Source organism: Vidua chalybeata, chromosome 2, assembly GCF_026979565.1.
Source record: "Vidua chalybeata isolate OUT-0048 chromosome 2, bVidCha1 merged haplotype, whole genome shotgun sequence".
Lineage (NCBI taxonomy): Eukaryota > Metazoa > Chordata > Aves > Passeriformes > Viduidae > Vidua > Vidua chalybeata.
Window position 1 is genome coordinate 24732868 of NC_071531.1, and position 16570 is coordinate 24749437.

The following is a 16570-nucleotide window of genomic DNA, read 5'->3' on the forward strand; positions in this document are numbered from 1 at the left end:
CTCCAGGCAATCCATCCATATGACTTTCCAATGGCAAAGAATTGCCATGTTTGTGTTCTTCATAGCTGGCAAATCATTGGATTGGAAGCTGTTGATCAAAATAGATATGGAAGGGTGTACAGTTAAGTGCAGAAGAATGGTGAGGAGATAGGTGATGGATGTCAGTGATAACCCAGATATTGCTTATCATGAAATCCTTTATGCTTTGTTAAGATCACTATTCTGTGTTGTAATATGTGGTTACTTCCATTGCCTTTGGATGGGTCTTCCCACAACATGTCATGTATCATGCTCTCTGCTGTAATCAGCCATGCGCTTTTCACCTTGTTCATGTACCCATCACATCTCTCACATAAAAAGTTTCATAAACTCATGCCCATGGTTTTCTACCATGGGCCAGTGCCAGGGATGTCCCCACTTGCTGTTCACCTTGCTTGGGAAGCTACTGGGGAACCCCTGCTGGGGATGCTGAGGTAATAAACGCCTGACCATTGCTGTGTGCATTGTACTTGTTTGTCCCATCCTGCTTGAGTCCAGGTGGGCATTAATACTGGCACAGGCCAGTCTGTTGCTCTCACCTCGACCAAAAAACAAGGAGCAAAAGGAAAAACAAACTTTGGAAGAGTTATCTACCTGAAGTGTCAGAATTTAAGAAAATCTGCACCTATTATGGGTTAGGAGGAGATTGAGTGTTGAAATTAGATTATCTTGTATCAAATTGAAATGCACCTCTGTCTTTCTGGGCCGGCCGGTGGTTTGGTAGGAGATTCTGGGTCAAAAGAACCTACCAGAGCTGCTGCTCAGGGACTGTGATGGTGGTGGATGCAGTACGCCAGGCTGGAAGCAGAACAGCAGAGATAAGTTTGGGTTGGCATTGTTCCCTCTACCTCTGCCTTGAAGGCGTTTTGCCCCTCGAGGGCGTCAAATGGGGCGAGAAGGGAAAGCAGGGGCTGTGGTGGTATCGCCTCTCCTGGCGTATGTGCTGCATCAGGGAGGCTGATGGCAACAGAGGGACCTTGGGAGCCCACACCAGCCAGCTCCTAACAAAAAAATACTGATTGCTCATAGTGTCCTGTCCAAGTAAAGCCTTGACGAATGGTTTTTGTCAGAATAAAAGGCACAGGAAGGCTCTGTTTCAGGTTACCCTTCACAGTCCTTCTGTGTAGAATATTTACGCTGGCTTCCCAGGCGGTGCCGCAGACCATCGGGGTGGAAGCTGGCGAGAGGCGCTCGGGGATGGAGCATCCCGGCAGGCGCACGGCGGGGATGGCGCGCACCGCGGCGAGCCCGCGACCCGGCCGCTGGGCCGAGGTTCCCGAACGGGTTTCCTCGCGCAAGGGAACGACGGGCAAAGGCAGAGATCGCTTTACTGCGGCCGGTCGGGCCGGAACCCGCTGCCGGTGCTCCCAGAGGTAGATGGTCCGAAACCAGTCTCCCGGAGCCTGGCGCCGAAGGCTTGAGGGGGGGGTTCGTTCTCTGCGCGACGGCGCCGTCCGAGGAGGAAATGAGGGGCCGGGGGACCCCGCAACTTTTCCCCGCGGCCGGCGGTGCCCGGCGGTTCCCGCTCCCGCCTCGCTGCGCGCCCGCGGAGGCGCCGTCCGCCCGCTAGGGGGCGCGCGCCGGCCGCCCCTCGGTGCGCGCAGCGGGCGCGGAGCGGTGCGCGGGTCTCCGCGGGCGCGCGGCCCCCGCCCGCCGCCGCTGCCAGTGATGTCATGGGGCGGCGGCGGCGGCGGCGGCGGCAGCGGCGGCGGGGGGGCGGGGAGGAGGCGGCACTGCAGCTGCATGTGTCTGTAGCGGCGGGGCCGGGGCGTCGTCATCTGCATTCACATGGGGGCGGCGCCGCCGGCCTCCGCCTGAAGCCCCCGCCGGGGGACACAAAACCCACGCGAGGCGCGGGGCGCCGCGACCCCCGCCCGCCGCCGCCGCCGCCGCCATCGCCATGAATTCGGCGGAGCAGACCGTTACGTGGCTGATCGCCCTGGGCGTGCTGGAGTCACCCAAAAAGACCATCTCCGACCCGGAGGGCTTCCTTCAGTCCTCCCTGAAGGACGGCGTGGTGCTGTGCCGCCTGCTCGACCGCCTGCTCCCGGGCACCATAGACAAAGTAAGTGCCCGGCGGCCCCCGCCCCGCCGCCCTTTGTGCGGCCGGGCCCGCCGCCCCCGGCCCCGCCCGCGCCGCCCCCCGCGCCGCCCCCCGCGCCGAAGGGGGAACCCCCGGGCCCGGGAAGGGCGGTGAGGGGCTCGGGGGTGGGAGCGGGGCCGGTCCCCGTCGGGGGGCCGGGGGAGAGCGGGGAGCGGCAGCCGGGCTGGAGGGGCTTCCCCCGTGAGGAGCCACTGTTCTGCAAGTGTTGTACAAACGCTCCGCTCCTCAAAGCGGAGTCCTGGCTATGCATGGGAGATGAATTAATTTTGGGGAGTGGACTATGGACCCTTCCTTGCGTGCCACGAGCCGGCTGCAAACTTATCTACGCAACTGCTGGAGCAGCCGGTGCCTCGGTGCCTCACCTCGCTTGGGAGGTGATTCAGCTCATCCCTTCCAGCCTCTGAAGGACATTTTAGCGTTTGATGCTTAGTTTTCTTGAAGGCTGTTTTAGCGTTATTTGGGTCCTTTACTGTTCGGTAGCCTGTGGAAAAAAAATCTCATCTCTTTTTTTTTTTTTTTTTTTTCTTTGGTGCTGAAAAAACGCGTTACAGCTCTAGTTTGCGTTGTGTTTGAAGAAAATGTACTCTGTCAGGTAACTTTTATGTGCTCTGTGTGCGTATATAATTCCTGTCGTAGCTCAGCCAGAGGGAGAGGGGTTTGGTTGTGCCTCAAAACTTGGGACAGTACCGTTATCTCACCTGATGTTCAGTAACGTAGTGCGCACAGAGATCCACATATTGACAAAAAACTTTCCTCGTGTGCCAGTCTAAGGCAGTGAAGAGAAGATTGCTGAAGGTCATCTGCTATGATGATGGGATGACTCCTTGCTTGAAAATAACATCATATTTTTCACCTTTTGCAGAGCAGTTGGCAGAGCAATCCCCTCGTTGGAGCATGCTGACAGTGGGCTTTTGTTACCTTTTGTGGCTGTATTTCAAGTAGCTCTCAGACCCACAAAGTTGTAACCAGCGCCTTGAGCTTAGCAGGACACTGGGCTGGGCTGTCCCCCTTCGGTTCTTCAGTTTGCCACCCACTGGGGTTGTTACTCTTCTGTGTTGTACTATAGCCTGGAGGTCTAGGCTCTTGACTGGAGTCCCATTCTGCAGATTTAGTAGATCATTCCTGCCTCTCAGATTCACAGGTACATAAGGAGGTGGTATGGGGGTATGGAAACCTCACAGGAGCCTGCTGTGCTATTGGCGGGCGATGAAAGTGATGAGAGCACAGTGTGTCGGTGGCTGTGTGAGCGTGGCTAACTCAGGGATCACCATGGTGGCCAGTGGGGCTAGCTGGGACAGCTGAAGCCCCTGCCACTGCTGCTGCCAGCTTTCCCCACCACCACTTCCTCCTAAGTGGCTGTTCAGGCAGTAGAGCTGAAGAGGATGTCCCTGCTCCCAAGGGGCTGCAGCTTTGTGGAGGTGATACATGAGGTGCAAACTGTTGTCCAGTGCACTGGGCTGCTCTGCGCTCCAGAGCAGGTAAATGTCCTGTTCTGCCATTCCGTAAATGTCCTGCTCTGCCATCCGGGGTGACACGCGTGATGTGGGGCTGGGGGTAAGTGGGGGCTCCTCCACCTAATTATCCACAGGCTCCGCCCATGCCTCCTTGTCCTCAGGGTCTTTTGCCTGGTGGCACTAAGCCCAAGGAGGGTTTTGGCAGCCTTTCCCATACTGCTGCTCCAGGCACGCTCCCTGAGCACCTCTTGGACTTTGGGTTCTGAGCTTTAGGGCAGAAAAGGTCTTTTCCCTTTGTGTAGATGTCAATCCTAGTAAAATGGGGTCCTGCACTCAATATGGGAAAGAGGCTCTCCCAATAAACAGAAAAGCATAACAGAAATAAATGTTAAAAGAGTGTTTCCCAACTTAATGTGCTTCTCTGTTACAGTATAGTTTGGGACAGCTCTGTTATTGAATGAAACGCTCTCTTTTCATCTCAGAGGAGCAAACACCTCTCATGTTCGGGTGGGGGTCCCTTCACAGCACCCATGCAGAGGAGGGTTGATAGAGGCACACAGCTCCCCACACCAGCCTGGGTGCAAGGAGCTGTCAGTGGGACTCTTCGTGGACCCCGCGGTGCAGCAGCGCAGGGTTTGCAGCGGGAGCTCTGCGGGCTGGGATGGCAGCCAGGGCGGGAGGAACGCTGGCTCCTCGCAGCCTCCCACCTCCCCGAGCTCGCCCCGCGAGCCAGGGTGCTGGGACAGGCGGCCACCCTGGGCGTCCCTGCTGACCCTGTGTGTCTCCTATGGCTCTGACTTAGTTATGAGTCTGAGGAGAAGCAGCCCTTTTAAAAAATTTTTTTAGAGGGATCTTTGGTTTTGTGAGGGTAACTGTTCTTATTTTCATGGGCCATTCAAAAGCACTTTCTAATTCATAGATGTGTCTGAGAGACTCACTAACTCATTTTTCCATCTAACTTTGTAAATATTCTTTTTCTGTAGACTCAGAATTTATACCCCATACCTCTTTCACGTTCTCATCTATGTTATGTCTGAGCTGTTTCCGTGTTACTTTATTCTCTTTCGTTGTTTGTTAGTAAACAAATATAAAATTTACATCCTTTATTGTGCCATGGTATTTTTTCCAAGTCTTTTTGGCTACTACTCTTTGTTACTTTTTTGTACTGAGTGCATTTAAAAGGCTCATAAAATATGAGCCTTTTTATTCCTTATTTTCCCTGAAAGTCTCCAGTTGAAGTTAAAAAGATACAAGGATGTCCCACAGATGTAGACTGATTCAGTTCTCAAAATCATTTGGATTGTAACTTTCTATAAATATCTGACATTAGCAGACACTTTGAAGACTCACAGAGCTTATTTTTCTGTAAATACAAAATAGTAACTAAAACCAAAGAGAATATTAAAAAAATACAAAATACAAATATGAAGGAATGTTTATCAGCTTGGGGTGCTTTTAAATATGTTTTCTAGAAAATGCTATAAATGTATTTCTTTCTTTCAAAAACAGATTAGAAAGAGGATTCAATATACACAGGAATGTAGTAATACATTTTTTGGCATTTTGTGCTTTTTAAAGCCTCTGGGTACCCTGAGAGTAAGTAGTAGGAGATTTTTAATAAATAAAGATTGTGCGACCATAAAAGGAATCAAGCACTTGAAGGTCAAAGAACAGAATTTTCATAAGTCAATAAAACAAATCAGTGTGTTTCAAGGCTGGTTAGTATATCCTTTCTTTAGATTGCTATGTAGTTGTATACCAGCATTGCACAGAGCAACCTACAGAGCTGCTTGCCAGGAAGTTTTGGCTGAATTTGTTTGCATTACAATAATTTTCTATCTTGAACAGGAAACAACAGATATTAAATTCACTAGATTTCTGTAAGTCAGAATGAAAATACCTTGAAAAGTAATGTTAATACAGACTGTTTCTAATTTTTGGGCTCCTATTTAATGTCATAATCATTCCTTTGCATTTTGAAAGCGATGGCCCCATGATGGGGCAAAACAAAATAGTTGGGTTAGGCAGTGTAATGGTACTGCACAATAACCTTGTCCTGAACACAGGAAATGAACAAAAGCGCAATTATTAAGAAAAAATAAAAAAGCAAAATCAACAAAACTGACAACAGCTTCCCCCACCCTGTCCAAACCCAGCTATGTCTTAGTTTTTTAAAGCATGGAGATCTGTGCTGAAACATGGTTAGTTGATTTGCTCCAAAAGATAGGGAATTGCTGAATTTAAGTAATTTGAATTGAAAAGCCATAATTTCAAGTTAGACGATTTCGGTCTTGTGTGGTAAAACTGAATTACTTTGATGGCAGGGAAGGGATCCCCGTGGAAGCATTGCAGTGCAGTTGTCTGCCGCTTAGATGCTTTTCCTCTCAGAGATCATTTTCCAAACAGATTCCTCCATCGCAGACCAGTTTGACCCACTTTCTACGTTGTAAACAGAGATCAGAATTGGAGCGGGAATTTTCCTTGTCATATGAGGCGTCGCGCTCCATTAAGTTTTGTTTGTACTTTTATTTTTGGTCAGCTGTTCGACAGAAAGCGTCGTTTTGAGGACAGCTTTGTTCTTTTTGGGGAAAATGCAGAAGACGCATCGGGGAATGTGATGCAGCAGCCATTTGACACCCCGTGGTGCCCCCCCTCCTGTCGGGGGCTCCTGGAGGGCATGGCAGCAGCTGGTTCGTGCCTTGAAGCCAGGGGATGGGGAGCGTGCGGGGTGTGCGGCTGGGTCTCGCACGCCTGGCTCCCCTCCGTCGAATGGACCATCCCCAGGCGTTGCACTGAGCGTAGGATTGAACAAGCCAGAAGCTGCTCTGCTGCGCGTGGGAGGCTGATCCAAAACACAGCCGCTTCCTCTCGCTGCTCCCGCGGCGCTGAGGTGGGAGACGGACGGCACGGGGCTGGCCCCGGGAAAACAGATACAGCTCTCTCTCCTGCTGGATGAGACTTGGTGCATGGCTGAAAGGAAACGTCATTCCTATTCCCTGTGGAGAATTGGGTACTGGTGTTGACATTAATTTGGTTATTAATTGGGGTAGTACCAGAACTGATGGCAGCAGAGATTAAGATCTTTGTACAAATGCCTCATACATCTGTATGATTCTCTTTTTAATGAGAGAGGTCTTTGGCTAAATGAGGCATTCTGAATTGTAATTTAGGAATAAATTAACCCTTTGTGATTCACAAGGCAAATGAATTGTTGTGTATGAGTACAAGCACTGAGAATATCTAAAAGGAGGGTTTGGGCTGCCACATGTGGCAACCATGTCACCAGCCTTGTCCTCACGATGAGCGTGTGTGCCTACAGCTCGGGCAAAGGGAGGTTTATGCTTGCTTATCTCTGATTTCACACGTAAATATCAGGGCTAAGTATACTTCTCTCCTGTTGTGACAAGGTGTGACCTGAAAATGTTATTTCACATGATACGAAGGAAGAAGAAAGGAAAGGTGTTTTGGACCCAGAGTTAATAAAAAGTTATGATTTTTGTAGCCCCGTATATTTACAGAGGTGCAATGCTGGCTGGGAGCTGAATGTGGAGCCCAGACAGAGCTTGAGAACATCCCACCAGCAGTGCAGACATTATTCTTAAGGTGGAAATTTCCAGGTGCTAGTTGGCCCCGAGCAACCTACATTTTGGAAGTTCTTCTAGCAGGATGTTCTCACCCTGAAGCCTTGGTGAGGTTGTTTGGGTCTGCCTGGCTGACGCCAAAGGCTGTCCTGCCTTTGCTCACTGAAATCTGTTGGGAGGTATAGTGGTTGCTGGTATTGCAGCAGCAGGTCATCACAGGACAGGAAGCAAAATCTCATTTTAATGTACATATGCTCTCTTCCTTCAGCACCAGTCCTCCCAGGGAGATTATTGTGCTTCTGGCAAGAATAGTCTGTGCTGGACAGGTCTGTCTGCCATGGCTGCGTGCTCAGGGAACGCTGGTGTGTATACGAGTGCTGTTGATCCAGGGTGGAAACACTGCAAGGATGAGCAGAGAGACTGGGCAAAAGTTCTCCCAAACAAAGTCATTAGAGTGCCTTTTTCCTGAATACATGCTGTTCTCATCAGTGATACTGTGAGCTTTGTAGGATTTTTTGGTCCTGTTACAGACTTGTCATTGACCGTGCTACTCCTGCTGCCTTGTGAGAACAGGATGCACAAATGCTTTGAAGGAGAATGCCCTTGCTTTTCCTGTCTATGTACTGTCTCTGTAATTCTGGCGACTGGGATATTATCCAAAGAAATATGGTCTGCCTGAGCTCATTGAGGAAGCAGAGGACTTGTATCTATGTGCACTGCTTTTTTCCTTGAAAACCAGATCCTGTCAGTGCATAAAGATCTGGACTGTGTTAAATAAGAGTGTGCCAGATCCTGAAAAGAGGGGGCAATTAAGGAAACTGTTGGTGATTAAATTGTTTTTTGTGAGAAAACGTGGAAAAATAATGTAGTTCTGCTGGTCTTACTCTCATTAATGCCTTTTCCACAGTTTTTATATGCATTCTTTCTATGTTTGTACATAATACTGACAACAAAAAAAGTTAGCCCTCAGGTGCCCTACTGCTATCCAGACTATCCTCCAAATGTTGTGTGTGTGTGGAGAAAAGGAAGAACTGTGAGGATGCCACCAGCATACTCCCCTCTGGTTACACTGCATGCTAGTGGCTGGCGGTACTACATTGTTCAGCTGAAAATGTTTAAGATTGTAATTTCAGCCTTAGAAAACTGGAAGTCTTGCTTTAAAATTGAAGTTTGCAGACTAGGTATGTATGTAAGTGTATTTATACATACACACATATATATTTTTATATATTATATATAGTATGCACATATATTATTAAAATCTGGCCATGAATCACTGCCTGGAATTCAATATACATCTTCCTTAAATAAAAATTTAAATTAATTGTTATCCAGTGGCTGAGATTTGAAGAGCTGTAACTTTAAAACATTTCAAGCATGACAGGACTTGCAAAAATACTGTGAGCTGGCAGCATGGAAGCAGTGTCTTGCACCTTGGCTGGCTGGGCTTTACTCCCTGATCCTCAGCCAGTGTGACACTTCTGCTCTCTCCCTCACTTTGCTGCCTAGAGCAAAGCCATTTTCTCTCCACATCTCTCAGTATGATGTGGTTGCTGCCATTACCCACAACAAGAGTCATAGAACGGTTTGAGTTGGAAAGGACCTTAAAGATCATCTAGTTCCAACAGCCCTGCTATGGGACACCTTCCACTGGACCAGGTTGCTCAAAACCTCATTCAGCCTGGCCTTGAACACTTCCAGGGATGATGCGCCCATGATGTATCTGGGCAACCTAAGTGCCTCAGCATTGTAATTATGGTGGGGAGTTGAGCAGGGGTGGCCAGCTTCATCTGCAAGAAGCTTCCTTCGTGCCACTCCTCATCACGGATCACTGACACCCCGTGGGCAGAGGCCCCTGTCCCTTCTTGGCCAATGAAACACTGCTTGGGTTCTAAGTGCATTTAATACGGGTCTCCATTTTCCTGCTATGCAGTGAGTGCTATTGGATGATATTGGCAGCTTGCCCAGAAGAGAATCCATCCCTTCTGTAGGGCTTTGGTAGTCCTGTGGAATATCTTCATGGGCTGGGGGGAGGGGGACAGCAGTAAAAATCATATACCCCCCACTGGTGCAGCTGTGCTGTCAGAGAAGTGGTTTTGTTGGCTATGTTAATGTCACTGGGGGAAGTGGTACTGTTAGACTGGCAGAGGAATTCCCTCTCTGGCATATGTTACATCCACACTGAGGAGCGATGCCAGCATATCTAGCAGCAGAGCTCTCCCAGAGTAAACAAACCCTGAGTGATTAGACTCCTGAAGCCTAAGCTTGTGCTGCATCAAAACAGCGATGCTCCACAGGAAACATTGCAGGGTTTACGTGACAAGGGGTGCAAAATCCTTCCTCATCAGCCTTCCTTCACAGGGGAATCTCTTTGGTTCAGTTCCTGCCAAGCCCACACCTGGAGCTGCACTTCATCAGGCTTTTTTCACGTGCTGACTTCAGGGAAATGCACATCTTCCTGTGGACGCTTAATGCTGGCACCCCTGATGATGCTGCTTGGGATTGGGGTCAGCTGGATGCTAGCTGATTTCCTCTTTTTCTTTGAAATAGCAAGAAAATAAGCAAAATCACGGGAATTAGGAATATTAGTTCTTAGCTTTTAGGAAGGAAGGGAAAGCAGCTTACTGCTGCAGCTGCAACCAGACTCTCTTCTGTGTATGTATCACATCCTTCAGGCACACTTCTGTGCATGTGTTCTGGTAGGACTCCTGCCTAGTTCAGGTCACAGCAGGGGGGCCTTCAAGGATCCTAATAGCAGTTGCAAAGACAGCTTGCAAGTTTTATGTGCATGGCATTCTTATTTTCTTAATGCTGTGCCAACCTATGTTTTCTGTATGAAATATAACAATTTGATGGAAACTTGAGACAACAAAAGTACCATATGGACTGCCCTGGTGCCCTTAAATTATGGTGTTTGTATCTTAGAGCTGGGTTAAAACCTGCTTCATGGGACTCAGTTTATAGATTTCCGCAAAATCACAGAATCAATTATGTTGGAAAAGACCTCTGACATCATCGAGTCTTTAACTGAACACCACCTTGTTAAGTAGACCTTGGCACTACGTACCCCATCCAGTCTTTTCTTAAACACCTCTAGGGAAGGTGACTCCACCACCTCCCTGGGCAGCTCATTCCAATGTTTAATCACCCTTTCTGTGAAGAAAAGCCTCCTAATGTCCAACCTGAACCTTCCCTGATGCAACTTGAGTCTATGTACATTGATGGGAATTTAATCAGGGTCCAAGGGAAGTGGCAAAAGTACTGTACTTCTACTGCAAAAAAAAAAAAAAACCAAAACTGTTTTCCTGAATATTGTTTAATTCAGGTACATATCTGAAAAGATGAAATCAGACAGCTGAATCAGTTTTACAGAGTCATTTTTGGAGGGCAGATTAATGGAAAAAAGCAGCTCTAATTTTTGCATAAGGTCCCATTTATAAAGGCTGCCACAAGACCTGGCTGGCATTTTAACCAAACTGTACATTTCATTTGCAAACTTAGATGAACTTACGTTTTGAGGACTATTACGCTAAAGAACTGAAGCAGCTAAAGCAGAACATTTGTGTGTTTGAATGTAGGTCACTGTTAATAATGGCTGGTCAGGCAGAGGAGCATTTCTGAGGAAGAAATCAGAAGAGCTGGAGGAATCTTCAGCCGACTAAAAGTGTTCGTGGTTTCACATAGCATAGCAAAGTGGAGGTTGAGGGAGCGCAGAGTGGTGGCTGATGAGTTGGTGTGGCCTGTTGGCCAGTAAAGAAAAGGTGGTGGGTTACGTTTGTGTGGCTAAATGTGGGATTAGATTTGCTGGTTTGGAAGGTGGTGGTGTGTGCTCTGAGGTGGGAAAGATGGAATACAGGGACTGGTGTGGGGATGTAGGATGTAAAGCAGAGGAGTGTCAGATGTGGAGCAAGTCATGCTGATGGCTTTGAAGTGAGGTAATGGGATCTAAGAGCTCCTTCTGTGGCTGTCATCAATAGTGGTGTCCAAGGGCAAGAGGTTTGGGAACCTTTATGGTCTATTGTTAATAAAAAATGGACACAATCCACCTTTCAGAGTTGTTCCAAATGATACTCAAAGGACTCTTGTAAGTCTAGGAGATGACTGGAGTTTGGGACACTAAGTAGATTCCTGCTTTTACCTTCTGCTGTGTCTTGATTAACTTGAAGTCTGGGTATCCTTTTCAGCAAATAAGAATTTTAGGGCATAAGGTACCTTCCTTCCTCTTTGTATTGTATGTAGAGTCTAGGTGAGTTGTGGAAATGTAAAATTTTGGCACCTTAGTGCTTGAGCTGAATGAGCTTCAGTCTTTTGCTGGAAGTAGCTCTTACTGTCTATGCCTGTCTGACTGCCTGCTGCTGTGCTTTCAGAGCATGGCCTCAAGCCAAAATACAGGTGTGTAGTCCATGCTGACTGCTGTGCAGGTTATTATTGAAAGGTTTGTGGGTTGCAGGTTTTATAGGGCAGGAAAAGTCAGTGCTAAAGAGCTACAGTACTGCAGAGACTGTATCATGCTAAGGTCTGGTGCTCTGTCAAGAGACCTGATTTTAAAACAGAGCTGCACTTTGTTGAGAATCCCAATCTGTGTTTTTAGTTTAGCTAATAGCATCCTGCAAATGTGCCATCAGTAAGATGTGCAGCTCTTTAAGTGATTTGGTTCAACTGCAGAATGCTCCTTACTTATAGATGTTGAAGATGTGATCCTTTGAAGTGCAGCTGTGCCTCCTGCTGTCCTAGGAGGAGCACGGGGCTCCTATCTGCAGTCCTCTCAGCCCAGCTGCTCACTGTGGAGGTGACTGTGGAGGAAGTGCTGCACCTGCCATTGGTCCCTAGCAGTGGATGCTTCCTCGAGAAGCAGAGGATGTCCTCCTGTGTAGCTGTGTAGCTATGTAGCCACTCTTCCTTTTCCATCCCTGCTGGGTGCAATTTGTGAGGGCCAATGGTCTGGGCCAGAGCAGGAAACCCGAATGCCGAAAGGGACAGGCCCTGCTGGGCATGGGTGCAGGTGCAGGCAGGAGGCAGCAGCTGCGAGGGGTGGGGAGGGAAGGAACCAGCAGGAGCTGTTGGACAGTTAATCGCCTGCAGCTTCACCACCCAGGCTGGTGTGGCAATGGCCAGGCTTCCTCCTCACGATGCTTTTAATCTCATTTTTGTCCCTGAACACAAACCCTAGCAACAAATCCCAGCCTGTAGTGCTTGTGCAGGAGGTGTTTGCCCCATTGGAAGATCAGTTGCCCTTGACCAGTGAAAGGAGTTGGAAGCAAGGGAAACACAGCTGCTGTGGGACTGAATGTGATCAATAGGACCCTTTTGATAGCTTTGCTGCATTGTGCAATTATGGTATTTTTACTGATTAGATTGCGGTAATGCTCTGTGTGTACAAGGTGCTCCGAAACATGGACAAGAAAACTGTTTTGTGCTGCGAGGGGAATCTGATATAAAAGGGTCCAGGCAGGATGAACAGGATTTCTCCTTACTTAAGGGCTCAGTCTTTGAATTTCAGGCTCGAGCAGCCATACACCTGAACAGGACGTTTTTAAGCGTCTGCTGAACTTTGCTACTAGTTTGCAGCTAGGTTACATTTTCTGTTACTTTCTGCTTTCTAGTTACAGAGATAGTCTTCTTACATAGTAAGCCATGTTTTACTTGTTGTGTGTTGTGCTAGATAAATGATTGATGTAACTTGCATGTAGGAACAGCGTTCTTACTCAGTCTACCTAGTAGATTCCAGTTTCTATATAAAGACCTTGTACACTTCTTGTTCTGTGACCCAGTTTGTCAACTTGTTCAGAGTGAATGCAAGTAAACAGCTGATTTCCCATACATATAGCTGAAGATGTCTCCTACTTTTTATTAATGTCTCATGTTTACTTGAGATTGCAATCAAAGAACTGTGGGTTTGCTTGTTGTTATCTTTTTATTTATTCATTATTATACACATTGCTTGCTTATTTTCTTAATATAATTTCCCTTTCCAAATGAATTAATAGTAGCCTTTTTCATTTTTTTTCTAAGACCACCCCTGTCATACCTTTTCCTGATGCAGCATCTCTGCATTGCCCTTTTTTATTCACTTGTTATGTTGTTGAAAACCATAGATTTTAAACTGATCTAAAGGAATGTAACATTTAGCTAGGTACCATCTATTTGCATTGCACATTGTTCCCCACCTTTTCTGGATGGTGGGAAATGTACTCTGCTCCTTGATAGCTACAGTGTATCACATAAGTGTCCTCATTGAACTAGCTCTGGTTTCTAGCACTGCTCCCCAAGAGATCAAATCTTAATCAGAACCTGTCCCTGAACCACAAAGAAGTGGTTTAAACAGTGGCTGCTCTGCATATTACCTTCCTCTCGTCTCTTTGGATTCCACCGTGGCACCCTGGTCCCTAATTAAGAATCTGTCATGCCCCTCTGGAATCCCTGTCTTTTCTAATTACTATTAACCTTTTTTATTTGTATTACTAGAGCAGTATTTGTATTACTAGAGCACTAGTTGGACACTGAGGCCTCTTTGTACTAAGAGCAGTGTATACATATAAGAAGTAGACAACCCCCATTAATGAACTAATGGTGTTGCTCTATGATAGGAAAAGGGTGAAGCAAATACTGGAGAAGAAAAGACATAACCTCTTTATTTCATTGGCTTTATGTACAGGCAACCTACTTCTATTAAGCTAAGTAATTTGGGAATATGAGCCTACTTTTATTTATCCTTTGTCTCTGTACAGAAAAGCTGTCTTTCAGGTGGATTGGGACTTACCTGCCTGTGGTCTGCTTGCATGATGTTCTGGTACATTTTGAATAGTTTGTGAGGCTATAAATGTGATCTGTGTGAGAGGTCATGCTCCTGAGCTTCCTGTAACTGCAAAGGATATCATGTACCATATGTGTGATTTTATCATGGGCCTAACTGCACTTGAACTGCACATAACTGCACTTCAACATTCTGTCGCAGGGCTGATTTTGTTCTTCAGGTCCCTTACTGTGTTTCTCAGCTGTCTGTAGGAGAAGGTTGCCAGAATCGCATTAAGACTCTCCAGGTAAATAACGGGTTTGCTTCATTTTATGGGATCATTAATCCTTTACATTTACAGCAGGATGCAAATGCTAAGATATTTTTAAATTCTTTACCCATATGCTTATGTCTTCTGTTGTATAAAAATGCCGCTGCAGTCACAGAGCTGAGAAAATGTACCCTGCTTCTTTTATCGCTCCAAAGTATTTTCCCTTATTTTGAAGGAAGAAATGACATTTCTAAAGATTTATTGTAACTTATTTTATTGTTTTAAGGAAGATGATTTTTGACTGAAAACTTGCATTAGAGTGCTGGTGAGGCTAAGGTCCAGTGGTGTATTTAGCATATATTTTAAGCTTCCAGACCTAACAGGGAACAATTTGCTGGGTTTGAGTTTTCTTTGCTTGTTGTTTCTTTAATCTTCAATTGAAAGTTTTTGCCTTTCTCTAACCATGTTAAAACCAAAGTTTTACCCTTTCCCCTTTCTTCCCCCAACCCCCTTTTTTTTTTCTTTTTTTTTTTTTTTTCTTTTTCCTCTTTCCAGTTACAGTTCAGTCTTTTCATTCTTTTATGAATTATGTGCAGCCTCTTGTGAGGTGCACACTACGTGGTAGTACACGTCTGGATTTCATAGAATTACTGAGTTTAATGTGTTGGAGACTTTGAGATTTTGTGTTAATGTGGATTACATTATGAGACAACACATTTGCTTTCTTTAAGAGAAACCTGGTTTTACTGTGGTTTCTTGGGAGACATACATTATTCGTGTTTGAAGAGCAGAAGTAATGTTAAGGTTTCTCAGAATGAAAAGAGGCCTTGATGAACAAAGTAGATGAAAAAGAAAATGGTGGGTACAAAAAAAAGACAGTGCAGTAGCATGTCTAAAAGGAGATAAACCCCAGTTATTATACAAATAGTTTAAGATAAAACAGTTATAAATTGCAATGATACCATTGTTGTGTAAATATTAAGAACATATAGGAGAGAGCATACTAGAAACATCAACATGGAAAAAACTCCAGGCATCTTATTCTAACAAGGGATGTTGGCATGATAGCTTTAGATTTCTTATTAGAATTAAGAAATAAATTAATAGAGTGATCAAAAAGTATTTCAAGCAAAAGACATGAAGGTCGTGGTGTTTTCAGGAGGGCTCTCTCACCTCTTCTGTCCTTCAAACTTACTGACTTTATATTTTGAGCTGTAGTATTTCCGTAGGGCTTCTTTAGGATTCCCTTTATGCTTTAGTGTAGTAAAGGGTTATTCTTAAGCCACAGTGATTTATTGCAGTACCAAACAATCTGAGGAGTTTGAAGGGGTGTGTGTATGCATTCTTTCCTTGAGGAAAGAAAGATTCTTCAACTCATATAGTTACCAACTTCTTTGCATTACAGTCTAGTGGCTTTCATTTAAGACTCATATGAATTTTGTTTAGAAAATGATAGTGACTTGTGTTTTAAATTTATTTGTGCCAGGTTCACCCTGTCATGCTGTCACCTTTGTTAATTTTTGTGGTATCAAAAATTACCTCTGTGGTAATAATTCTGTATCAAAAAGTACCTCTGTGGGTCAGAGGTATCTTTGATATCTTATAATCATGTGGGAAGGCACTACCTTGGTTTCAGTTTGATGGAATGTTTGGAGTCAACCTCATGTGAAGTTCCCAGTGCTATGCAGGTGGATTATGCTGTGAGTTTATGTAACCTTGACATGCATGCATGCAACGAAACCTCCTCTGAGTGTAATGCATGATCAAAGGCCATGATACTGTGTGTTGCAACACCTCGGGTTCCAGCGACTTGCACTTCTGTGCTAGGCTTTCCCCTTCTGACAGAAGGGGAGGTGTCAGTTTGGGCAATGATATGTTTGCTAAACTACTTCACAGAAATCAATGAATTTATTGTGAAACGATGCTAATGTGCACAAAGAATTTAGTTCAGCTGTGCTAAGTTAACCCATGTCCCTGAAGCTCTTAGGGCAGGCTGCTTTTCCGTGGAAGGGCTACACTTTACTTTTGGGGTATACAGAGGTTGAGCTGAAGGCACTGTGAGTGTGGCTGCAGAGAGCAGACGGCTGCGTTGCCAAAAGCTGTCTTAGATTCAGTCAAGGTTTTCCTCTTTGCGAAGTTGTTTTTCTTCGGGTAGGAAGGGGCTGTTTAATAAGCTACAGATAAAGGTCGTTAACATCAGACCCTTGAATTGGTAGATTATTAACTCCGGGTGCTGGTATTTTCCGCGGAGGTCTTTGAAGCATTTCTGATATATTTCCTCGTTAGAAAACCGATACCCAAGGGTGGACCGGAGTCAGAACGAGGGCACCGACGAGCCCCACTGGCGACACCGGCCTCCCGGGGCGTGCGCGTTGTACCCTGTGTGCG

General features: G+C 46.1%; 1 protein-coding gene across 3 annotated transcripts in view; it reads left to right on the forward strand.

Moving 5' to 3' along the window:
- Positions 1-1826: 1826 nt before the first annotated feature.
- The window catches only part of ARHGEF7 (Rho guanine nucleotide exchange factor 7), a 115764-nt gene continuing 101020 nt past the window's right edge, over positions 1827-16570 (forward strand). For all 3 annotated transcript variants that reach the window (XM_053934833.1, XM_053934829.1, XM_053934831.1), the window contains exon 1: positions 1827-2104. In XM_053934833.1, the coding sequence (XP_053790808.1) occupies positions 1940-2104 (165 nt within the window). In that variant the 5' untranslated portion in view covers positions 1827-1939. The remainder of the gene's footprint in view (positions 2105-16570) is intronic.